We start from the raw sequence: 26,765 nt of genomic DNA, 5'->3' as shown, positions 1-26,765 counted from the left end.
TAAGCGGTACCTGTACAGAATATTTCGTCAGACGTGCTGTTTTACCCATATTGGACTCTATTTGGACTTTATCACATCATTACATTATCACATATGTATTTTACTTTATAGCGCAACTTATATATATATATATACTGATGTACTGACTGCCTATCTCATTTCTTCAGGGCCCTAAAATGCCAGGACAATACTAATATCCCCCAAATAAACAATTTTTGGAAAATAGATAGTCAATGGTATTTAATAAGAGACATGGTAAATTTTTTTGAAGTTGCATTTTTGCCACAATTTTTGGGAAAATTAAGAATTACATTTTTTTTTTTTTTTTTCATAGAGTTGTAAATTAATAAGATTTTTCTAACATGCAGCATTGGAAAACTTACAATTACACCTCAAAATACATTCTGCTACTTCTCCTTAGTAGGGTGATACCTCTAATTTGAGACTTTTTTTACAGCATAGTTCACAAAGAGAGGCCCAAAATTCAAGAAACACTTTCAGGTTTTCAAAGGGCATATATTATGAATCTAATTTCCTGATTACATTTTTTGAGGCCCTGAAGCACCAGTACAGTAGAAACACCCACAAAATGACTACATTTTGAAAAGAAAACACTGAAGGTTTTTTCTAAGAAGCATAATGAGTATTTTGAAGATGTCGTTTTTTGCCACACCTTTTTGAAAAATGCGGACCGCATTTGAATAGTTTCTCTGTTAGATACCAATAATATATATATATAATATAATAAAGGTGCTGTTAAGATTTCATGAAGGAAAACTGATAGTTTTATCCTCCTTCAGCTTGCCATTAGGTAAGGTATAAGCCCCAAACTCATGCAGGAGAAAGGTAAACAATGTGAATAATAAAAAAAAACTCTGCGCAACCAGTGAAACAAAGTATAAATGGTAGCAGCTGTGCACAATCCAGAAACTAAACCAATACAAATATAAAACAAAAGTGCAAAAATAAAGAATACAGTGAACATATGAGAGTCCATATAAAAAGAGTAGCACACACTTTATCAGCTTCAAAACAAGAGTATGATGGCGACAATTGTTTGTCCAGTAGTCAAAATGGCTGACATTGACCCCGCATGAGTGGTAGAGTGTGTGCGTAGCTCCTTCTGATGCGTTTCATCATATGTGACGTCACGCATGTACAGTCAATGTCAGCTATTTTGACTACTGGACAAACAATTGTCACCAATATACCCTTGTTTTGAAGCTGCTAAAGTGAGTGTTACTCTTTTTACTGAATAAATCATCTTAACATCATTACATTATGTGATCTGTTTTATTTACATGATACCCGGGTCTTCTGAGCTTTTCTTCAGTGTACACATTGCGGTGTGAGGACACAATTCATGCACATTACCCCACGGTGCCATCCATCTGGCTGAAGAAGATGATATTTCAGTGATTTTGATCTCGGTTTTCCTATTTAAACAAAGCAAGTGAGACCACCCCTATAACCCTTACCACATAGTAAGCGCAGTGTGAGATCACGAGCTGGTGACACCTCCAATAATTTTTATTACTATTCACAGAGTGTGGGATCTTTTTATCACTTTAAAACTTTTTAATGGGACTTTATTTATATGGACTCTCATATGTTCACTATATCATTTATTTAGTGTATAGTGCTGCACTTTTGTTTTATATTGTTATAATTATAGGAGACAGGTAAAGCTTCAGTGGGAGCTGTGCAGGATGACACTGGGCTGATATAGCTGCTCTGAAAGAGGGATAATATAACTAAATGAAAATCAGGAGCTACCCTTACAGAGCCGTCATAGTGCCTCCTCAGCCGTTCGCAGAGCCCAGAGCACACCTCAAAGCCCCCACATTATTTTAATTCCCACTGAAGCAAATGACAGGGCAAACTTCCCTTCCTCTGACCACTGATCATCCTCCTACTGGCCACTGATCACTGATTAAAAAAGGTATGGACTGAAGAGAGAGAGACATTATTTTGCCCCTTTACAAATCATTAGGAAGACCTCATCTGGAATATGTGATTTATTTTTGGGCACCCAAAAAAAGGATATTGGGAAAATGGAGAAAGTGCAGAGAAGGGCAACCAAACTGATAAGCGGCATGGAGGAGCTCAGCTAAGAGGAAAGATTAGCAGAACTGAGTTTATTCTCACTTGAGAAGAGGAGATTGAGGAAGGATATGATCAACATTTGTAAATACATAAGTGGACCATATAGTGAACTTACACAGCTCCCAAATGTCCCTGATTTTGAGGGACTGTCCCCGATTTGGAGCAAAGTCCTTCTGTCCCTCTTTCCTCCTCAATTGTCCCTCATTTTGGTCTGATCTCTATAGTTGTATAGAAAATGCACTATTTATCTTTCAAAAAAGTGTGGTTAAAAAAAAGCACTTGTGGGTTTAACTAGCAAGTTTATTTGGTATAGTTCTCATTTAAGGGGGTGTGACAAGGGGTGTGTCCTATGCCTACATACTTTTGCTAATAGGTGTCCCCAGGGCTTCTGATAAAAATTACAGGGCCCCATAAAGCCTACCTGACAGGGCCCCCTTCTCAGAAAATATCAAAAGATATTCTTGCAAAAATGCAGTGCTTGCAATGCTATGCTTTGCAACCATGGCAGAAATTATAGCCCCGTTAAACAAAACCAATTCAAGTGAATAGCAACACAGAGGCAATATCTGCACCCCCACAGTGAGTTATTGGTACCAATCATAACTGTGTTCATTCAGCCTCCCCTCTCAATATCCTTAAATAACCCACTTGTGTGCCCTCAGCAGCTACCGGCAGGAGAGGACAGGAGGTAAAACAGCAGCACTGTGGGGGAAAGGGGAACACAGGGGTCCCAGACAGCAGAAAGAAGGGAGGCACAGATACTAGAACAGTGCAGTGCAGCCAGAGGAAGAAAAAAAAAGTAGAAGCCAGTAGCACTGCACAAGAGTCACAAGTGTCAGCAATAAGGCAATACTGCTGGCCCTTCTGCTCAGCAGGTGCCCAGGTCCCCCTTTTGAACTGATGAGGTTTGGACCCAGTACAGGAGGGCTGATTATACTGCCTTATCAGTTGATCTAGTTGTCTCTCATTCCCATCTCAAAAAGTTGGTATGAACTCAGTGTAGACTTATTCCCATTAATGTCATCACAGAGGACAAGGGGGTACTCTTTACGTCTGGAGGACAAATGAAGAAAGTATTCTTTACAGTAAGAGCTGTGAAAATGTGGAATACACTCCCTCAAGAGTTGGTTCTGGCCAGCTAAGTGCATTGTTTTAAGAAAGGCCTGGATTCTTTCCCTAATTCACATAATATAACTGGATACAAATTTTTATAGAAAATATTTAATCCAGGTAATATATTATTGCTTCTTGGGGAATCAGGAAGGATTTTTTTCCCCAGATGGAGCAATTTGGAACATGCTTCATTAGTCATTTTTTTTGCCTTTCTCTGGATCAACTGTGGGTATTGGATAGTGTACATGCAGGTTTTCTATTAGATTGCATTGGTTTTCTTTTTTTTTCTCTGTTGGTTGAATTGGGTGGACTTGTTTATACAACCAATTTATTTGTTCTGGGACTTTGAATGAGGCACAACACATGCGACCAATATTTACAAGTTTCCAACACTGTTGGGTAATAAATAAAAAATATTCCATACAAAAAGAGAGTAAGATGGTAACAAACTGATTTGTAATGCATCCATATTAATGCATTTCATACATAAATAAATACAATGTTGACCATATACAATTCAACTGTCAATACATGACATTGCATCCAAAAACTCAACAGGTTTCATGGCTTTTTGTTCTATTTTTCAGGAGTAGATGCATGTATACTATCTGTAAAACAAAACATCAGTTACTGTATGTAGAATACTTAATAGTATATCATAATACATAGAGTAATTCTAGCCTCAAAAGCTGCTATAGGGGCTCTAATACTTACAAATCAGCTAAGAATAAATATGACAGTATTTCCAAATGGTGATTGCCAGAGGCGCTTCCCCCGGCAGCTGTGGAAGTGTGAATTAGGGAGAACCCAAGGGGACAAACAGGAAGCAGATTCAACGTTGGTAGGCAATCCATGATTGCACCCAAAGTAGTTGCTATAGAAAGAAGTTTAACCACTTACCTACTGGCACTTTCAACCTTCCTGCCCAGGCCAGCTTTCAGTGCTGTCGTACTTTGAATGTTAATTGCGCAGCAACACTGTAAAACACTGTACCCAAACTACATTTTTTATCATTTTTTTTTAAACAGATTGAGCTTTATTTTGGTGGTATTTTATTACCACTGAGTTTTTTATTTTTTTGCTAAACAAACTAAAACAACCAGAGATTTTGAAAAAAAAAGTTTTTCTTAGTTTTGGTTATAACATTTTGTAAATAAGTAATTTTTCTACTTCAGTGATGTGCACTGATGAGACTGCTCTGTAATGCTTCACTGGTAGGCAGCACTGATGGGCACTGATGAGGCAGCCTTGATGGGCACTGATGAGGCGCCACTAATGGGCACTAATGAGGAGGCACTGATGAGGCTGCACTTAATGGCGGCACTGATAGGCACTGATAGGTGGGACCAATAGGGGGCACTGATGGGTAGCACTGATAGGCAGCACTGATGGGCACTGATAGGTGGCACTGATGGATACTGATAGTCGGCACTGACAGGTTGCAATTATAGGCAGCACTGATAGGCGACCCTGATTGGCACTAACAGGCATCACTGGTGGGCACTGTTGGAGCTGCACTGATATTTAGTGCCCAGATTTTCAGTGCAGATGCCTCCTGTGTGGATTTGCTGTTTTGGCTCTTCTTTCCTCATGCCCTGTCAGCGTGAGAGGAGGATTGCCGATAATCAGCAAATCCTGTTTACATCCATGATCAGCTGTGATTGGACACAGCTGATCACTTGGTAAAGAGCTGCCATGATTGGTTCTTTACCCCAATCTGTGATCAGCTGCGATCACATTTCGCTGCCGATGGGGGCGCGCAGGCAGCACGAGCACGGGAGGATGTCGTATGATGGTTGTGAAGGGGTTAGGTATGCATTATAGTGATAAATAAATAATACAATCAAAATGAGTAATAAACAACAAAAATAATGTGCAATGCTGGCTGCAATATAGCAGTGAATATGGCAAACATATAGTGAGTGTTTGAAAGGTGCAAAAAGCTGCACCTAGTTGTATAAGGAAAGGAAAGGCTTCTAAGTCTCAAAGTTCACTCCAAAGAAAAAGGAGTGTGCCACTGAAGAGAAATAGACCACCAAGTGCCCAGAACCGCATATAAAGACAAAATATGGGCAGCCAAAGCACAAATCAAAGCATAAATCAACAAGAGTTCTAAGCACTCAGAGCTTTCATTAGAGCCTAATGATGTAATTAAATCGCAGTCTACGCTATATGGTTTTTAACTATCCACATGCAATCACTTTTTATTAATAACATAGCAGAAATCACATTTTCACACACTGCCCTACTGTGATTGCGATACTTTTTTTCTTTACATCTTAGAAAGTGGCCCTAATTTTAAGTTTTGCACTGTCATGAACTTGTAAGGTAACGATCAACAAAGGAACAATCCAGAAGCAGGTATTTTTAAAGTATAACTAAAGGGAAAGTATTCTCTTGGATTTTCTGTCACTTCCTGATATGGCTATGGGACAGGAAGCAAAGGTAAATCTCCCTAATGGGGTACAGATGGCAAAAAATAATAATAAATAAACCAAAAGGGGTTATAACCCTCCATTACTCTATCCAAAATGAAAACAAAAAAAAGAGTTTTGTCTATAGCAGGCATGTCCAACCTGCAGCCCGGGGGCCGCATGCGGCCAAGAACCGCAGGCAAAGTGGCCCACTGCCCCCTGACAATTTATTTTTTTTTTGCTGGGGGGGAAGGAAGTCGAGTCGGGGGCATGGCCACAGAGGCAGCCTCGGAGGAGATCATCCACTAGTTGTGTTAAATTAGTGCGGGGGGGGGAGGGGGCGCGGCAGCACGGGAAGGGCGCGGCGGTGGTTTATTACTTATATACCTTAACTAATAGTATATATTTTATATGCGGCCCGAGAAAATTTCTGTACACTCAATGTGGCCCAGAGAACCTAAAAGGTTGGACACCCATGTATAGCTTTACTTTAAGATTTGTTTTGTTATTGAGCATTCTTGCACCATCTCAATCAAACAGCTCTAGAATCTTCAATGCCATCTTGTGGTTATTGTTTCCCATATCAATTTAAGAACATTTTTTTTTTTTTTTAGGCTTCGGTGACCACTACACAGGATTTAAATAATGTCCCAAAATGTCTACATTTCTCCAATACTCCACCAGGATATTTTAAAATGCTTCAGCTAGGGACTAAATGTCACAATTTGACCTTGATTGGGCAGTGCTGCTTTCACATATATTTGCAAATGTATGCAATAAAAAAAACTCAGTTTTTAACGCGAACATAAAATGCCTATTACATGTACATCTTACTTTAAAAGGCTGGTTTTAAAATATTTGGAGTGTTCGTCATTTGTGTTTTACTTTTCAAATATTGGCTGAGCCTTAAAGGAACTTCTTATGACACGATTATAAACCAGAGCAATTGAAGAACAAGGGTAGATTCCCAGTGACTACATAGAATAACAACAACTTGAATAAACATTAGCCAATTGCTGTATTAAATAGCCATCACTGCACAGATGCAAAGCGTATCTACTTTAAAAAACAGCAACATAAATCTGTATAAATTGGTATTAAAAATATAATTTTTATTTTATAATAAATGCTTTTATATGAGAAATAGTTACATATGACTTTGCTATTGTTTTTATATATTTTTTTCTTTTGTTATTATGTATGACCTTTTTTCCTGAGCATTTTCCTGAGCATTGGTCTTTTTGTGTTTTCTAAAGCTTAGATGACTTGCTGAAATGTGGAGTAACATTTGCAGCTGATATGGTGGTTGTAGACAAAGAGAGCACAATGAGTGCTGAAGAAGACTACATGGCAGATGCAAAGACCATAGTGAATGTACAAACACTTTTCAGGTGGGTTAATATTATGTTCATATGAAATTACTAGCAAATGTGTGTCGTTTGCTGAATAGTAGAAATGTGGAAATATTTTAAAAAATTCTGCTTTACAAGCATGGCAATTTCACAGCACGTCAGTAAGTAAAAAGATGACATTGTCACTATTATGAATGCATGTGTTGAACTTGCCTCCGTGTCAGAACACTTCTATGTTACAGCATATTAGCTATCATCATGAGTAAAGTATGGATGTACAGTATCTATCCCTACACAATAAACATATCTATTCTTTAGAGGCCACAGATAACTAAATCAAAAATATTTGCTATGGAGAAAATGTTGAAGCAGCTTGTTCAATACAAAAGGGGGATGGGAACACACATTAATCAACTTTTTCCACTCCCCTGTCTGTCAACTAGATGCTGTAATCAAGTTTTCCTTTGGCAAAGGAAACAAAAACATGATATGTGTGTATAGTAATCTTCTCTCTAGACTAAGAAAGCTGCTATAACGCTTATTCAGCCCTTGACCAGGTCCTTTAGTACCCAGAGGCAAAGGCTGCAAAGTGCTCCCAAGTCCAACCTAAAAGGATCATCCTTTGCAGAACCAGGTCACAGTGCAGAAATATCTGTCCACTGGCTTTAATGTTACCAAATTCTGGTCCAAAGAAAGAAATTGGGTGGTTAAATAGAAGGGAATTTTTTTATAGTTAGCAGAAAAAAAAACAAGTCCGGTTTTTATTAATATTATAACTAAAGTAATACTTCAAATGCAAATTGTGTTCTACAATAGGTTCTTTTTATAATATTTATGTTATTGACACAGGGCATAGTAAATTTATTGATAAATGAAATAATGTTTTTTGCTTTTTGTATGGTATGTATTTTTATGTTTGTGTGAGTTTTTGCACACACAGCCGTGCAGTGAGAGGCTGAGCCAACTGCCATACAGGCACCTGGCTGTATCCCGATATTGAGGGCTCTGTGAAGTCAACTAATAGCGGACTTTACCCCACTATTAGCTGAATCTTGGTCACAGGAGTGCAGAAATAAGTGTGCTCCCGTGACCAACAATGGAAGTATGGCAATAAGAGCTTTGGCCACACTACTCCTTTAAACATCAATGTGCAGTAGGGGTGGAATCCAGTTTTTCATGGAGTAAGATGCATGGTGAGTGAGCTTGACATCCAACAAACCTTTCCTTCTGCTGCAAACTATTTGCTTTTTTTACCTGGACTATACCTATCTCTCTTCTGGACACCATTGGACACGTTATGGAGGCCCCTATGTAATTTTCTGAGGTGGTAAACAATCTGAAATTATTAATGTGGAAAAACCTAGATTGCTACTTCTTCTATGGCAAATAAACAATTGTGAAAAAAGTTCATAATATGCAGTCCCAATTGCATCTGTTGGGTTTCTGATAATCTGATAGTATCCTGTACACATGGACTACCAGATCTCACCATACACTTGATGGTACTCCTGCACCTTTAAAAGACTCTGTACAGACCTCCCTGCTCCCTGAGGCAGGGCGGAGAACAACGCCCAGGTCACCGGGACTCAACACTATGACTTTGCAGGACACGGAACAGCTGGAGATTGGGGATCACTCAGCACAGAACATGGGCAGGAGAATTCTTTAAATAGCCTGTTTGGCACCAGCAGGAATTGCCCATGCTTGAGAAAGCAAATGAGCATTTTTGAGCTCATGTGCATGCCTAGTCACCTTTCTATGAGAAATATCATGCAGCTATCTGCACACCAGGCATCTCGCAGGGATTCTCTGACGGCAAACCAGGGTCAAGAACAAGTGGCTGTAGGTTGGGATAAAAAAAAAAGGAGGAGTCGAGGATCAAGTCAGAGGTTGGTAACAAGTGCTAGCAAAAAGCACTTTGCAACAGGAGTGACAAGAGCGAGCTTTTGGCTGGAGAGAGCACTATAATTTTGTAAGTGCAAAGGCATAGATAAAATAGGGAGTTCATGGGGAGAAGCAAAGGTTTCAAAGTTCAAAGGAAACAAGGTTTAAGACAAGATTGTTCAAGGAATTGTTCAGGCTGCTATCCAGCATTCCATGTGTCTCAGCAGGAAGTGTTACCACCAGGCACAGCCGAGGTTGCAGGTTCAGATCCATATCCTGACACTTTGTTCATTCAACTCTTTGAAAGGGAGACTTTCTCTTCTACATTTACTGTGGAGAGAGCCCACAACATTTCTCCTGTTGCCCTGCCATCCCCCCTCACATTCAATAAGAAACGCTAAGCAACAGGAATCATGGTGCAGTATTTCAAGCAGCTCAGAAGGGTTCATTATTTTAGAAAATTCACCAATATCCACTGTATTTATCTAGACTACTCCAGAACACAACAGTGAAAAAAAACCCCACAGCAAATGTTTTGCAATCCTAGGCAGATTTGTCACTGTGGACATTTTAATTGCTTGGATCAAATTCCTCTATTCTTTCCTATTTGCCAGGGTGGGTAGCCATGGTAGAATAACACCAACCTTTCATCTTCATAGAGGTACTCGCCAAGGCTGCTCTCTATCTCCTTTTCTATATGCTCTTTTTACAGCTTGCATATCTACTCATCCCCAGATTGAAGGACTAAGATCCAAACCAAAACTGAAAAAAGTACTTTTTACTGACATTGTGACTCTTTTCCTAGTTAATTCCACTTACTTTCTTACAACTGTATTGGCTGGTATTGGAAAACTGGTATTGCTCAGGCCTTACTAATAAGTACTGTATTCACCTTTTGTTATAGATCCTGTGCCCAGTCTACCTACCCTAATGGCCTTTCCCCCTTGGGTCTCCAAATTAGAGTGTCTTGAAATTATGAATATGAAAGACCAGCAAGACTTTATTAGTGAAAAAACGGTCACATTTTATACTTTTGTGCAACAAAAAAGTAAAACCTGGGCCAAACTACTTCTTTCAGTAACTGGAAAATAAGATTAGTCGGTTATCCTGCCTAATATTTTTAGTGCATCGGTCCCCTGTCTGTTTTCCAAATGCAGTTTTCAGGAAATTGACATCTATTGTTTTATCCTTTGTATGAAAAATTTTGAATTCTGAATGAATTATAAAATACTTCAGAACCTCTCCACTGTAGGATGTTTGATCCTTTTATTCTCTCAATTCTCTCAGCAGAGTTCCTGGTTTATACAGTAGCATAGTCAAACATCCATAAACCAGAACTTTTGGGATATGACTGTCTATTACCCCCTCTAAGGCTGCTTTATGAAAGTTTAAAGGTTGATTTGCACTCAACATACAGTTAAAGTGTCAGTAAGCCCAATACCCTGCATTCACTATATTTGGTCTCCCACAGTACACAGAACATGGAAATGCAATTATTTTAGCAAATATACACTGCTAAATACCTTTTATCATCAGCAGTATATAGCAGTATTATGACTTCTATCAGTGTCTGGCCGAGCACTGGTTAAAGTTTATAGGAGAAGTATTCATTCTCCCCTGGCTGCCCTATGAGGCTGCATGGGCCCTGATCCTCTGTCTATACAGTGCTGATTGGCCCTGTGCTGATCACATGCAGCCTCCCAAAAAAAAACTCTCTAGCAATGCACACCAATCTGAGCATGTGTAAAGTGCCTCCAAGGCTCTAAACTTTCAGCAGATGGATTGAGGTCAGGAAAAGAATAGGAGGATCAGAAAAGACAGGATGAAACAGCCTTTTTTACACATTGTGGAGCATTAACCCCTTAGGTTCCACAGTGAGTATAGCAAGCATGCTTTAATGCATGTACAGCCTGATTTTACTGGTGTGGGTCTAGTAACACTTTATTTTTCTAAGCTAATTCACCCCTCTACAAATGAATGCTTCACATGCTATGGAATAAAGTCCTGCTGCCTGAGCACAAATCGATTCCTGATACACAACTCTGGTTTAAGGCCAGTTTTTACCACCTAATTTGAGCTTGTCCCCATGTTTATATAGTCTGGCCCCAAATTAACAAATTCATCCATGACTGCCACCCTGTCCCTTTTGACCCTAATCTTTGCCTACTACAGAACATTACACAAGCATTGCAGTTTTAGAACTGTTATTTTTGAATGAGAAATCCAAGGCCCTGTGTTGTCTGTCCATCCATTTCCCCAATGCTTGATAAATGGTTTAAATTCATCAATACTATTCTGCCTTTCAAAAAACTAGTGTATTTCCATTGGAGACACCCTACTAAAATCTAGTCCTTCTGGTTTCAGAGGACCAACTAGGCTTCTACCGCTTAAGCTTCATATCTCTACCCCTTCATACCTGTACCTCCACTTACTCTTCCCTGTAATTTTGAGGGTTGGGAGTCTCTGCCCCTTCCCTGTTGGTTACTTACCTATATCCTATGTGCATAAATAAATAAAAAACTCCAAGAAAGAAATAGTAAGTATATAAGACAGAGAAACATTGTTTTTTTTTCTAACCTTTTATTGTTGTTTCAATTTTGGGTTTATTTTTATTTTTGGCTTTTTATATTATTATTTTTGATGGTATTGATGGTATACTAGCTCGTAAACTTGTCTTGCCTTATTCACTCAGTATACACATGTAGCTTCTTCTGTTTTACTAAAAGTGCACATGTAACTTTTTACTATGCATTTTATAATTATTGCAATGTGGAATTCCTTAATACATTAACTTTGACAAGAAAAGTTTAAATACATTATTTTGATCTTTAAATAAACAAATTGATGATTGAAATAACTGGTGGATTATACTGGGCTTCAGTAATGCCAGCTATCTTCTGTGCTGTAATTGTAAATATATATAGTATCTTCCAAAAGTGAGTACACCTCTCACATTTTTGTAAATATTTTATTATATCTTTTCATGTGACAACCCTGAAGAAATTACACTTTGCTACTATGTAAAGTAGTGAATGTCCAGCTTGCATAACAGTGTAAATTTGCTGTCCCCTCAAAATAACTCAACACACAGCCATTAATGTCTAAACTGCTGGCAAAATAAGTGAGTACACCCCTAAGTTAAAATATCCAAATTGGGCCCAAAGTGTCTATATTTTCTGGGGCCACCATTATTTTCCAGCACTGCTTTAACCCTCTTGGGCATTAAGTTCACCAGAACTTCACAGGTTGCCACTGAAGCCCTCTTCCACTCCTCCATGAAGACATCAGGGAGCTGGTGGATGTTAGAGACCTAGCTCCTCCCTCCACCTGCCCCACAGATGCTCAATAGTGTTTAGGTTCGGAGACATGCTTGGCCAGTCCATCACCTTTACCCTCAGCTTCTTTAGCAAGGCAGTGGTCGTCTTAAGGTGTGTTTGGGGTCGTTATCATGTTGGAATACTGCCCTGCAGCCCAGTCTTTGAAGGAAGGGGATCATGCTCTGCTTCAGTTGGTCACAGTACACGTTGGCATTCATGGTTCCCTCTATGAACTGTTGCTCCTCAGTGCCGGCAGCACTCATGCAGCCCCAGATCATGACACTCCCACCACCATGCTTGATTGTAGGCAAGACAAACTTGTCTTTGTACTCCTCACCTGGTGGCCACCACAGATACTTGACACCATCTGAACCAAATAAGTTTATCTTGGTCTCATCAGACCATGGGACATGGTTTCAATAAATCATGTTGTTAGTCTGCTTGTCTTCAGCAAACTGTTTGCAGGATTTCTTGTGCATCATCTTTAAAAGATACTTCCTTCTGGGATGACAGCCATGCAGACCAATTTGATTCAGTGTGTGGCATATGGTCTGAACACTAACAGGCTGACCATTCTTCAACCTCTGCAGCAATGCTGGCAGCAGCACATGCACTCAACTTCTTTGTTCGACCATGGCAAGGCCTGCTCTGAGTGGAACCTGTCCTGTTAAACCATTATATGGTCTTGGGCACTGTACTGCAGCTCAGTTTCAGGGTCTTGGCAATCCTCTAATAGCCTAGGCCATCTTTATGTAGAGCAACAGTTCTTTTTTCAGATCCTCAGAGAGTTCTTTGCCATGAGGTGCCATGTTGAACTTCCAGTGACCAGGATGAGAGAGTGAGAGCGATAACACCACATTTTTTACACACCAGCTCCTCATTTTCACCTCAGACCTTGTAACACTAATGAGTTACATGACACAGGAGAGGAAAAATGGCTAACTGGGCCCAATTTGGACATTTTGACTTAGGAGTGTACTCACTTTTGTTGCCAACGGTTTAGACATTAATGGCTGTGTATTGAGTTATTTTGAGGGAACGGCAAATTTACACTGTTATACAAGCCGTACACTCACTACTTTACATTGTAGCAAAGTGTAATTTCTTCAGTGTTGTCACATGAAAAGATATAATAAAATATTTTCAAAAATGTGAGGGGTGTACTCACTTTTGTGATATACTGTAAATTTTAATTGAAGTTGTTTTGCTACCATGGCAGAGACAACACCACACTGAATTTTTTATAGGCCTGCATTCTTTTCTACTACTAATATGCATTTCCTTCTATAACCTTTCAATTTACTTTTGTGGTACTAATTGCAGAAATGTAGTAACTCCTATACAAGTTATTCTTTTTACTGTCAATCATTTTATTGGTCTCTCACACAATAACCTGTTTTGCTTTACTACATTATAACAGTAATAATACAGACAGATACTGTTCGCATCAACAACATGTTTATTATCACATAAAGTCTGCAGCTCAGTGCGCTGACTAACCTGAAATATGAAAGAACAAAACACAGATTATATTACTGCAATGTTTCGTTTAATTATCTTGCTTCAAATTAGATTCTAAACTTTCCAAACAGTGCCATATTATGTATCCACATTTATAAAGCAGTCCCTAAACAAGGGAGAATGGCTGAGGGACCAGCATGAAAGGATAGATGATAAAAAGGATTACAATTATAAACAAACAGATTTCATTTTGTAAAAAGCTGATTCTGTTCTACAATTCCAAACATAAAATGTTCTTAACATCGAAAGTATTGTTTTATTTAACTCCTTTGCATCATACTGTAAATGTCAAAAGGCAGTTTCATTTTTAAGATGTTATGGTGGTGTTTGCTTTCATAAGGCATTCCTGGTAACAGCCCACCAAGATTGAAATTCCATCTAAACACTGCTTCTAAAATGTAAAAGCATTCCTACATTAAATATGTAGAACAGCTTTTCTCAACTGGGGTTCCGTTAAATCTTAGGGTTCCCCCAGGGGTTGCTTGGGGTTCTTTAAACAGTGGACAATGGCTGACTGATTTCCCACCTGCCAGTGACTGCATAATTCTGGCACCAGTGTCACTCCACCTAGTGGAGTGGTACCAGTTAACCTTCTCCTGTTATCTCTCAGATAAGCAACACTAAGACTGCATTCGCACTGGTACGACTTCCTCACGCTCCCATTGTGTAGTACAGGAGCTGTTCTAATAGGAGCGACACAAGTCGCTCTGACTTAGAAAAAGGGTCCTGTACTACTTTGGGGCGACCTGGAGGCGACTTGCATTGAGTTCCATTATGTGAAGTCCGTGCAAGTTGCACCGAAGTCGCGATGCACGCGACTTCACAGGTCGCCCCCTAAGTGGGAGCGACCTAATGTGAATGGAGGCTAAGACAAATGGTCTTTTTATTTATTTTATTTTAGTTATTTTGCTACACGCAGGCCGAATATAGGCTGGTGTCAGCTGGTTCAACAGAAACAGGCCGACATTCAGCCAGTGCGTACAGCAGCCTGTCAGACAAAAGGAAGCTGGCCTAGCATCCGGCTTCTGTTGAATGGGCATGCTGAAAAACCAACAGCCGATTGACATCCAATTACTGCGAGTGCCTCCCTCCTGAACCATACCAGGCCACGTGCCCTTAACATGAAGGGATGCTTTGGGGCTGGGGGGGTCCTGTAACCCATATCTGTCTGGCAGTGGCAGCTAGACTGCTAATCACAAGACTTTGGAAGTCAAATGGATCACATAATCCTTGAGAGGCTATTGAGATAGTACACATGAACCATGAACATGAGAAATTGTTAGCTAACAGACAAGGTACCAGAGGGGCGTTTGACAAAAATTGGCACCTCTGGAACACATTGCTTGGGGTACCATGAATGTATTAAACCTATTCTGAAAGTAGCCTGCTTTTGCACTCTTTTTGTCAGACCCAACTTTAGCACGTTGTTTGTATATTTTCTGTTTACCTTTTGTGGCCCAATTTGATTGAAGCCTATTATACATAGTAAAATGTCATTTTTACCACATACACGTTATATATTGGTTTGTTTACTGGACACATCTCTTCTGTTCACTTTTTGTATGTGTATATTTTGCACTGCTCTACTTTTGATAACAATAAAATTTAACTGGAAAAAAAGGAACGAAAATGTATTTGAAAGTTTTTCTTTTATAAAACACACTACTCAAAAACATTAAAGGAACACTTTTTAATCAGGTTACAGCATCAAGTCAATTGAACTCCTGGGATATTGATCTGGTCAGTTAAGTAGTGGACAGGGTTGTTAATCAGTTTTAGCTGCTTTGGTATTAATGAAATGAACAACAGATGCACTAGATGGGCAACAACGAGACAACCATCAAAACAGGAAATGGAAATGGTTTTACAGGTTTACAGGTGGAGGCCACTTTTTTTTTTTCCCTACTCATTTTTTCTGACTGTTTTTCACTAGTTTTGCATTTGGCTAGGGTCAGTGTCACTATTGATCACAGCACAGTTTCAAGAGCATGGAGGAGATTCTAGGAGATAGGCAGTTACTCTAGGAGAGCTGGACAGGGTTGTAGAAGGTCCTTAACACATCAGCAGGACCAGTATATGCAAACAGGATGAGCACAGTCAGAGCCCTACAAAATGACCTCCAGCAGGCCACTGATGTGAATATCTCTGACCAAACAATCAGAAACAGACTTCATGAGGGTGGCCTGAGGGCCTGATGTACTCTAGTGGGCCCTGTGCTCACTGCCTGGCACAGTGGAACTCGAATGGCATTTGCCATAGAACACCACAATTGGCAGGTCCACCACTTGTTCCCTGTGCTTTTCACAGATGAGAGCAGATTCACTCTGAGCACATGTGACAGACAAGAAACCAGATAAATATTCTTAGGCAAGGCAGTAGTCGTCTTGGAGGTGTGTTTGGGGTCATTATCATGTTGGAATACTGCTCTGCAGCCTAGTCTCTGAAGGGAAGGGATCATGTTCTGTTTCAGTATGTCACAGTACATGTTGGCATTCAATGGTTCCCTCAATGAACTGTAGCTCCCCAGTGGTGGCAGCACTCATGCATTCCCCAGACCATAACACTCCCACCACCATGCTTGACTGTAGGTAAGAAACACTTGTCTTTGTACTCCTCACCTGGTTGCCGCCACACACGCTTGATACCATCTGAACCAAATACGTTTATCTTGGTCTCATCAGACCACAGGACATGGTTCCAGTAATCCATGTCCTTAGTCTGCTTGTCTTCAGCAAACTGTTTGCGGGCTTTCTTGTGCATATTCTTTAGAAGAGGCTTCCTTCTGGAACGACAGCCATGCAGAGCAATTTGATGCAGTGTGCGGCACATGGTCTGAGCACTGACAAGCTGACCCCCTCACCCCTTTAACCTCTGCAGCAATGCTGGCAGCACTCATATATCTATTTCCCAAAGACAACCTCTGAATATGATGCTGAGCATGTGCACTCAACTTCTTTGGTCGACCATGGCGAGGCCTGTTCTGAGTGGAACCTGTCCTGTTAAAACGCTGTATGGTCTTGACCACTGTGCTGAAGCTCAGTTTCAGGGTCTTGGAAATCTTCTTATAGCCTAGGCACTCTTTATATAGAACAACAATATTTTTTTTTAGATCCTCAGAGAGTTCTTTGCCATGAGGTGCCATGTTGAATTTCAAGTGATCAGTATGAGAGAGTGAGAGCGATAACACCAAATTTAACACACCTGCTTCCCATTCACACCTGAGACCTTGTAACACTAACAAGTCCAATGACACCGGGAAGGGAAAATAGCTAATTGGGCCCAATTTGGACATTTTCACTTAGGGGTGTACTCACTTTTGCTGCAAGCAGTTTAGACATTAAAGGTTGTGTGATGAGGTATTTTGACGGGACAGAACTTTTACCCTGTTATACAAGCTGTACACTCACTACTTTATGTTGTCACATGAAAATATATAATAAAATATTTACAAAAATGTGAGGGGTGTACTCACTTTTGTGAGATACTGTATGTAATTGGTCTGAAATAGCTTACAAAGGTCTGCCATCACCTTCAACATGAATCCTGTGCCTTGGTCTGTCAGAATTACTTAAGGGAACTTGGCTCTTGTGAACATGTTAAATAATTACCTAGCTATCACTTTGAGGATGTTTTCCTCAGTGGGACTGCCTGGGTACCTTGCTGCATAATTGAGTACCACTAGGATATAATTTGTGACCATTGTAATCAGGGTTTGGAAGTTCTTTCCAACTCAAAATCTCTCAGGAACGATTAACAATTCTGAGAGAACTGTAAATCAGTCTTCTTTTCTCCAACTGGACTACCCTGGAATCCCTCACCTTGAAATAATTGAGAACTCCTTACTAATCAAACTAAGTCATCCTCCTTAAAGGGACCACAACCCACACAGGGTGGAACATATGTCCTGTTCAAGACCCAACTCTGGCATCCTGTACAGAAGCAAAGATCAAGATATAGATGACTTCCAACACCATCTTGTGCAGCTTTATGCCAAATCAAGCAAGGACATTCGTTGGTTCTTAACCACTTCCATACCGAGTCATGTAATATGACGTCGGCAAAGTGGTTGTAAGGATCCGGGCCGCCGTCATATGACGTCGCCCGGATCTCCCCTCTACTGCACGCCCCCGGGGGGCGCGCAGCGCGGCGATCGGGGGTGAGGCTCGTCCCTCGGACATAGCCCATCCCTGATCAAGGTAAACAGCCAATAGAAATTGGCTGTTTACCATGTGATCGGCTGTGTCAATCACAGCCGATCACATGAGCGGCTCCAGCACGAGCCGCTCGTTCTCCCTGCAATGCGCGCCCCCGGGGGCGCGCAGAGCAGCGATCGGGGACGAGGCTCGTCCCTCGGACAGAGTCGATCCCCGATCTAGGTAAAGAGCCAATGAAATTGGCTCTTTACCACGTGACCGGCTGTGTCCAATCACAGCCGGTCACAAATGTCAACAGAGAACACGGTAACTAGCTGTCACCGTGTTCTCCTCCTCACACACTGATCCTGTGTGAGGAGGAGATTGTGGTAACAGCTAGTTACCGATTACAGTGCACGCTAAACACACTGATTGCCCCCCCCCAATAAAGAGCACCTGTCACCAGCCCATCAAAGTACCCGAGTACCTGTCATCAGGCCATCAGGTACTCAGATGACAGGAACTCGGGTACTCTGATGGGCTGGTGACAGGTATTCGGGAAATCTGATGACAGGTACTCGGGTACTCTGATGACAGGTACTCGGGTACTCTGATGACAGGTACTCGGGTACTCTGATGACGGGTACTTGGGTACTCTGATGACGGGTACTCGGGTACTCTGATGACAGGTACTCGGGTACTCTGATGACAGGTACTCGGGTACTCTGATGACAGGTACGCAGGTACTCTGATGACGGGTACGCAGGTACTCTGATGACGGGTACTCGGATACTCTGATGACGGGTACTCGGGTACTCTGATGACGGGTACTCGGGTACTCTGATGATGGGTACTCGGGTACTCTGATGAAGGGTACTCGGGTACTCTGATGACAGGTACTCGGGTACTCTGATGACAGGTACTCGGGTACTTTGAGTACCTGTCACCTACCCATCAGAGTACCCGAGTACCTTCCACCTGCTCATCAGAGTACCTGACGCCTGAAGTACCCGAGTACTTGCCGCCTGCTCATCAGTACCCATCACTACTCATCACTACTCATCAGTACCTATCACGTATCAGTACTGATCATCAGTACCCATCAGTACAGTATCACCTATCAGTATCAGTACTACTCATCAGTACCTATCACCTGCCTGTCACCTGCCCATCAGAGTACCCGAGTACCTGTCACCTGCCTATCGGAGTACCCGAGTACCTGCCGCCTGCTCATCAGTACCAGAGTACCTGTCACCTGCCCAACAAAGTACCCGAGTACCTGTCACCCTTCATACAGCCACCATGTCCAAGTCCAAAAAGGTTTATATACGTCCTCCGTTTAAACCTAAATACCGGTGTTATGGCAGCAGATAGCTGCCATAACCTTGGTATTTTTTTAAACGGTGGACGGTTGGCTTTCCGATAAGGGTGGTCCCAGCGGCAGGTTCACCGTGGGATCACCCTTCCGGGATGGCGGAAGAGGCGCCCCCCCCTCCCGCCGCGTTCCGGTCCTTTTCCCCGCTTACCGGACCCGCCGGCAGCGGGGAAAACGATCCGGTCCCAGATCCTCACAGACAGGATGTCGAGTGAGGGCAAGCTTGCCCTCACTTGACTCTATGGTCTTGGAGGACCGGAGCTACGGAAAATGTTGTTGCCTAGCAACCGGTTTAAAGGTCCTTTTTTTTTTTTCCATTTTATATAATAATTTTTTTTTTTTCTATCTTTTAGTGTACTTGTGAGATCTGAGGACTTTTTGACCCCAGATCTCACAAAAAAGAGGTCCTGTCGTGCCTATTTCTATTACGAGGAATGTTTACATTCCTTTTAATAGAAATAAAAATGATCATTTTTTTTTTTTTTTAAACGGTGTAAAAATAAAAAATAATAAATAAAATAAATAGTAAAAAAAAAAAAAATTAAAGCGCCCTGTCCCCGTGAGCTCGCGCGCAGAAGCGAGCACATACAGAAACCCCGCCCACATATGTAAACGGTGTTCAAACCACACATGTGAGGTATTGCCGCGATCGTTAGAGCAAGGGGAGTAATTTGACCTCCTCTGTAACTCAAAGATGGCAACCTGTAGAAATTTTTAAATTGTCGCCTATGGGGATTTTTAAGTACCAAAGTTTGTCGCCATTCCGTGAGCGTGCGCAATTTTGAAACATGACATGTTGGGTATCTATTTACTCGGCGTAACATTATCTTTCACATTATGGAAAAAAATTGGGCTAACTTTACTGGTTTCTTATTTTTTAATTAAAAAAAGTAAATTTTTTCCAAAAAAAATGCGTTTGGAAGACCGCTGCGCAAATACGGTGTGATAAAAAATATTGCAATAATCTCCATTTTATTCTCTAGGGTCTCTGCTAAAAAAAAATATATAATGTTTGGGGGTTCTAAGCAGTTTTCTAGCAAAACAACTGATTTTAGCTTGTAAAAACCAAATGTCAAAAATAGGCCTAGGCAAGCGGCTAGGATGCATGATGGTGCTCCTTGGATGTTAGGCCCCTCTATATGGCTAGGCTGTGAAAAAGTCTCACACATGTGGTATTGCCATACTCAGGAGGAGTGGCAGAATGTATTTTGGGGTGTAATTTTTGCTATTTACATGCTATGTGTTAGAAATATCCTATAAATTGACAACTTTGTGTAAAAAAAAAGGTTTTCATTTGTTTCCCACATTTTCCAAAAACTTGTGGAAAAAAATGACACGTTCAAACGACCCATAATGCCTCATAGAATATACGTTGGAGTGTTTGCTTTCCAAAATGGGGTTATTTTGTGGACTTTTCCATTGTATTGGTGCTCTAGGGCCTTGAAAAGTGTGATAGGTAGTAAGAAAGTTTTATGTGTATTTATGCTCCTAGAACGCCTGAAGGTGCTACTTGGATGTGGAGGCTCTTTTTGTGGCCAGGCTGTGTAAAAGTCTCACACATGTGGTATCGCCATACTCGGAAGGAGTAGCAGAATGTATTTTTTGGTGTAATTTTTGCTGTGTACATGCTATGTGTTAGAAATAGCTTATAAATTGACAACTTTGTGGGAAAAAAAAGAAAAAACATTTTTTTCTTCATTTTCCCAAGAATTGTGGGAAAAAATTACAACTTCAAAAAACCCACTATGCCTCTTACTAAATACCTTGGACTGTCTACTTTACAAAAAGGGGTCATTTGGGCGGTATTTGTACTGTCCTGACATTTCAGGGCCTCAAGAAAGGAGATAGGCAGTCAGTACATCTGGTGTGATCAATTTTCAGTAATTGGTACCATAGCTTCTAGACTCAATAACTTTCACACAGACTAAATAATATACACTAATTTGGGTTAATTTTACCAGAGAAATGTAGCAGTATACATTTTGGCCCAAATGTATGAAGAAAAATTAATTTTTTGCAAAATTTTATAATTGAAACTAAAAAAAAGTGTTTTTTTTCAAAATTTTTGCTCTTTTTTTGCATATATCACGAAAAAAAAAAACCCAGTTGTGATCAAATACCACCAAAAGAAAGCTCTATTTGTGTGAAAAAAATGATAAAAATTTTGTTTGGTTACAGTGTAGCATGACTGAGCAATTGTCATTCAAAGTGTGAGAGTGCTGAAAGCTGAAAATTGGTCTGGGCAGGAAGGGTGTCTAACTGCTCTGTATGGAAGCGGTTAAATTAAGTCTCCATATGGTCACTGCTGAACAAATCCTTCAAGGACATTGTTGGTTCTTAAATTAAGTCTCCTTATGGTCACTGTTGACCATTGTGCTACACTTAGCACTGATAAAACAAAAGAGGATTTTTTTAAACAATCAAAAAGCTGAATGTTCACAAACTCTCAGGTTCTGAGGGGCTTCCAGCACTGATATAGAAGAAGCTGTTTCTTAAGTGACATAATCACCCCGTACCTCACCAAAATTTTCAACCAGCTTAAAGGAGATGGCCAACTTGCCCCCAATACTGTAGTACTTCCTAAACCCTGAAAAGACACCCAACTCTTGGGCTAAATTTCACCCAATCTCAGTACTAAATGTGGAAGTAAAGATTTTAACCAGACTACTTATGAAATAATTACATTATTTTCTTATTCCCTTTATATACAGGGACCAAGTGAGTTTTGTTCCTCTGTCAGGTGTCAGATAATATCAGACAAGCTATTCTTCTTAATCACTTTTCTCATCAATGGTTTCAAGAAATTATTAAAGGCGATTTCCTACAATGGGATTACAGCAGTTTATGGTTTCCCCTCTGCAACAATAAAATACTAAGGATTTTAATCTACACCCTTTCCAATTCAACAAGGAACATGACAAGAATGTCCACTATCACCGTTTAATTTAACTTTAGAATCCCCTAATCAATCAACAAAGGGATACGGATATTTCAAAACTGGAACAAAAAAGCATTGTTTGCAGACAATATCTTTTTATACATCACTTCCCCACACTCTCTCTCCCTTATTTGTTGGCACTTCTCTCTAGAGTTACATCTTTACCAGGCCTCAATGTAAACCATACTAAATGTAATAGCAGGAGCTAAGATTGAGATTATGGGCGTACACCAGGGAGGAGGAAAGTTCAAAACTAACTTTAGAAAGTATTATCTTACAAAAATAATAGTGGATGATTAGAACATACTTCTAGAAGAGTTAGTGAGTAAATCAACATTAAATAAGTTTACACATGCTTAGGATAAATATTGATCTATGCATAAAAAAAGGTTAATAAATAAATAAAGTATATATATATATAGATATATATATATATATATATATATATATCTATATATATATATATATATATATATATATATATATATATATATATATATATATATATATATATAGCACTACTCCCTTGTGAGCTGCTTGAAGCGGATTCCCCTGGGTTACCCATAGCAATAACTTATCAATTCTTAGCGCTTTAGGTGTTTGGCTCAGTCAGGAAACAGTCCAGGGGATTTTGTTTTTGTTGTTTTTATTTTAGAACTTGGAATGGGAGAAGGGATGAGTGGGATACTCCAACTGGATGAACTATGCACAACTTGAGGACTTCTAGCTATGTTTGCCACTGTAGTTAAGTACTTGATAAGTGAACTGTATAGTGAATTACTCTTCAGGGCCCCGCTTGATACCCCTTTTACCCCCACACTTCAGGGTTATACTTGGCACCCCCTTTACTTTTTATAACTGTGTGAGCTGACCTTTTATCCTCTCACTGGTGCCGCAGGCAGAACAATTAATTAAACATCTTATACTACTAATTTTGAAATAAAGACAACATAACACTGGACTTGCAATGGTATAATGGGCCTTGGCCTTTTATTAACTATTTAAATAACAATAACCAAAATTTTTAGCTCAGCCCAAAGGCTCGAACTAACCATACACATCGACATAAAAATGTAGTCCAGTCAAAAAACTCGAACTACCCAGTTTTAAACCAATAAAAAACACCAACCCATTTACAGAATCGATCAATCAGACAAATTCATGGGAGGGAGGGACGAATTTTTCTTGATCCGCTCCCGTCAATTGATTTTTGTCAGTTGCTACACCTGCTTATATAGAAAAAATTTGTCGCCTCAAGGTATTGAAAATATTTAAAACTGTCCAATCCTTGAAACGTATATCTTTCTACCAATTACCTTATCATTTTAACTGACCAATCCTGACCATATTTAACAGACCAATCCTAATGCATATTTAACTGACCAATCTTGACGTACAATTTTTTTTTTTGTCATGCCACGGCCCCATACATGCACGGCAGATACCCTGACCCGCCATGCATCTCATTCTCTGGAGTGGTCCCCCTTTCCTGGGCAGACCCCTTGGCAAGCCCCCTGGTACTCACGGACACTGTTTTTCCCAGATAACTCTGCCAGCAGCTCCACCGTCAGCTTTCCAGGATCCTTCAGGCTCAGCTCCACACCCGGCTCACTAGGTCGACTGCCAGTGACCCCCTTCCTCAGACACCAGGAGGAGAGACAGCCGTCACCCTCCTCCTGGGGACTGCCACAAAAGCCTGTTTGCCACATGGCTAGGTTTCCTCCACTATCCAACATGCTCCCTTATTGGATACAGTGGGGACACGCCCTCAGACCAAGTGACTCACACTTGGACACATGTAACAGGCATAACTAACAGATCGGGCTCCCCTGACAAGCAGATGGAGCATAAAACAATATATTTTTCTAAACTTGAGGAGTTTTTGCAGTGTGTATTATTTTGCTGAATTTTCAGTGTGCACAGTGTTTAGGTACCTCTTTATATTTGATGAGGCATCAGTAAGTTTCTGTGCCTTTGTATGTAATTAATTACTTTTAATTACATGTTTTAAATATGGCATTTTATCCCATTGTTGCTCTGTGTTTCCAGGTCCCTTTTTTGCATACATCTTTCAGTAAATCTTCTTTGAGTGGGTACACAGAAGAATATTTGTACTATCTAAAGACATACTACAAAATAGTGCCATGACAATTCAGTTGTCTGGCAATTAAATATGTTCTTAATAAGAGAGATGGATTTGAAAGCGTACATGATTGATGTTAGATGGATTTGTTAATTTCTAGTTTCTTCTCAGCAGAACGTGGCATTAAATGCTATTAGAACATTGTGTTCTTTGGATTTCAGATGACAAAAAGCAATTTCATTGTCAGATAAACGTGTATGAAACAGTGAATGTTGTTCAAAAAAATGTTTCATCCAAACTGTCCTCTGTGTGGTGAAAAAGATTCCCTGTGCACGATGCTTTACTACATAGCTTTTTAACATTAAATATTTCTGCTTGCAAAAAGAGGAGTTTAGTCATTTGGTAAGTCTGTCATCTGTTACTTCAAAATAAAGTTTTATGTGTCCGATGTATTATAAAATCAATTGCCTATTTGATTTTTTTCCAGTGAACATATTTACCCTTGAAGAGGACAAAATAAATATAACAACTATGAATTTATTTACTGTACCATGCTAGTTTAATAGCCACATAAACACTAATGGATATTAAAATGCAACAATCACGAAAGATTAATAGTAAGTTCCATCCAGAGACAATGGGCCTAATTCACTATAGCACCTAGTCGGCAAATGGGCAAACAAATTGTCACAAACGACTAAAATTAGTCAGAAACAGTTTTCACTATAGCACGCGGTGAATATTTACTCATTTCACTATAGGTCACATGAATCAGTGACCGTCTAAATCAGTAGTTGTGCTAGAAGCAGGTGAATTGCACATGGAAATATTGTTTAGAGCTTAATCTCATAGATTAACCACTTAAGCCCCGGAAGATTTTACCCCCTTCCTAACCAGGGCCTATTTTGCGATTCGGCACTGCATGATTTTTAACGGACAATTGCACGGTCGTGCGAAGCTGTACCCAAATTAAATTGATGTCCTTTTCCCCCCACAAACAGAGCTTTCTTTTGGTGGTATTTGATCACCTGTGCGATTTTTTGATCATGCGCTATAAACAAAAAAAGAGCGACAATTTTGCAAAAATAACAATATTTTTCACATTTTTTTATATGAAATTCCCCCCAAAAAAATGTAAAAATCTAATTTTTTTAACATTTTAGGCCAATTTGTTTTCTGCTACACATGTTTGGTAAAAAAAAATCGCAAAAGCGTATTTTGATTGGTTTGCGCAAAAGTTTTTCCGTTTACTAACTAAGGGAAATATTTTTGTCATTTTTATTGGGTTTTTTTTAACGAGTAATGGCGGCGATCTGCGATTTTTTTCGGGGGGCTGCGACATTGCGGCGGACAGATCGGACACTTGACTGACATTTTTGACACTTTTGGGGTTACCAGTGACAGTACTACAGTAATCAGTGCTATACATATGCACTGTTACTGTAAAAATGACCCTGGCAGGGAAGGGATTAACTTTATTTGAGAAGGAGGGGTTAAGTGTGTCCCTAGGGGCGTGCTTCTAACTGTGATTGGATGTGGCTTGATGTGTAACAGCAGAGATCTACGGTCCTACATTGCAGGGCCGTATGATCTCTGCTGTTACACAAGGGAGATTGACAGCCGGCTTCGTTTACATTAGCCGTCTGCCTTTCTCCCGGTGTAACCGACAATCGCGAGTGAGCGGAGGACATCGGGTCTGAGAAGAGATACATTCAACCTGTTTTTAGAACTCTGTACTGACACAACTGAGCATGCCCAGACTAGAAAACTAGTCACGAACCTACTCTCATTTCGTTTTAGCCCCGTGCTATAGTGAATTCCGAAATGTGTGAATGCCTAACAAGCGTAGATTTGTGAGAGCTAGCAAACTATGTACTGTTTATATATAAATGCAAGTGTCAACCATTGATTCTCATTGTATAACTGTTACCTCCACAAAAACATACATTTTAATTTTGAGATGAACTCTTTAATTCCTAAAATAAATTGTCCTTGCTGGGTACTTATGTTGCTTCCTGTTCCTTTTTTTAAACAATGTTAGTAATGAGTAATGGTTTCCTGTTTTTGGAACAGATATTATTCTCTCTAGATAGATAGATAGATAGATAGATAGATAGATAGATAGATAGATAGATAGATAGATAGATAGATAGATAGATAGATAGATAGATAGATAGATAGATAGATAGATAGATAGATAGATAGATAGATAGATAGATAGATAGATAGATAGATAGATAGATAGATAGATAGATAGATAGATAGATAGATAGATAGATAGATAGATATAGAGAGAGAGATATGTACACTGCTCAAAAAAATTAAAGGAACACTTTTCAATCGGGGTATAGCATCAATTCAGCAGAAGGGGTTGTTAATCAGTTTTAGCTGCTTTGCTGGTAATGTAATTAACAACAGGTGCACTAAATGGGCAACAATGAGACAACCTCCAAAACAGGAATGGTTTTACACGTGAAGGCCACTGACTATTTTTCATTAGTTTTGCATTTGGCTAGGGTCAGTGTCACT

The 26,765-nt window shown here is 39.9% G+C and overlaps 1 protein-coding gene across 4 annotated transcripts in view; it reads left to right on the top strand.

Moving 5' to 3' along the window:
- The window catches only part of LOC309561721 (potassium channel subfamily T member 2), a 1,381,641-nt gene that overhangs the window by 991,706 nt on the left and 363,170 nt on the right, over positions 1 to 26,765 (top strand). For all 4 annotated transcript variants that reach the window (XM_082265711.1, XM_082265712.1, XM_082265710.1 and 1 more), the window contains one exon: positions 6,890 to 7,024. In XM_082265711.1, the coding sequence (XP_082121837.1) occupies positions 6,890 to 7,024 (135 nt within the window). The remainder of the gene's footprint in view (positions 1 to 6,889; positions 7,025 to 26,765) is intronic.

This window comes from Pelophylax lessonae, assembly GCF_965119305.1.
Source record: "Pelophylax lessonae genome assembly, chromosome: 8".
NCBI classification, from domain to species: Eukaryota; Metazoa; Chordata; class Amphibia; order Anura; family Ranidae; genus Pelophylax; species Pelophylax lessonae.
This window is presented reverse-complemented; position numbering and strand designations above follow the sequence as displayed.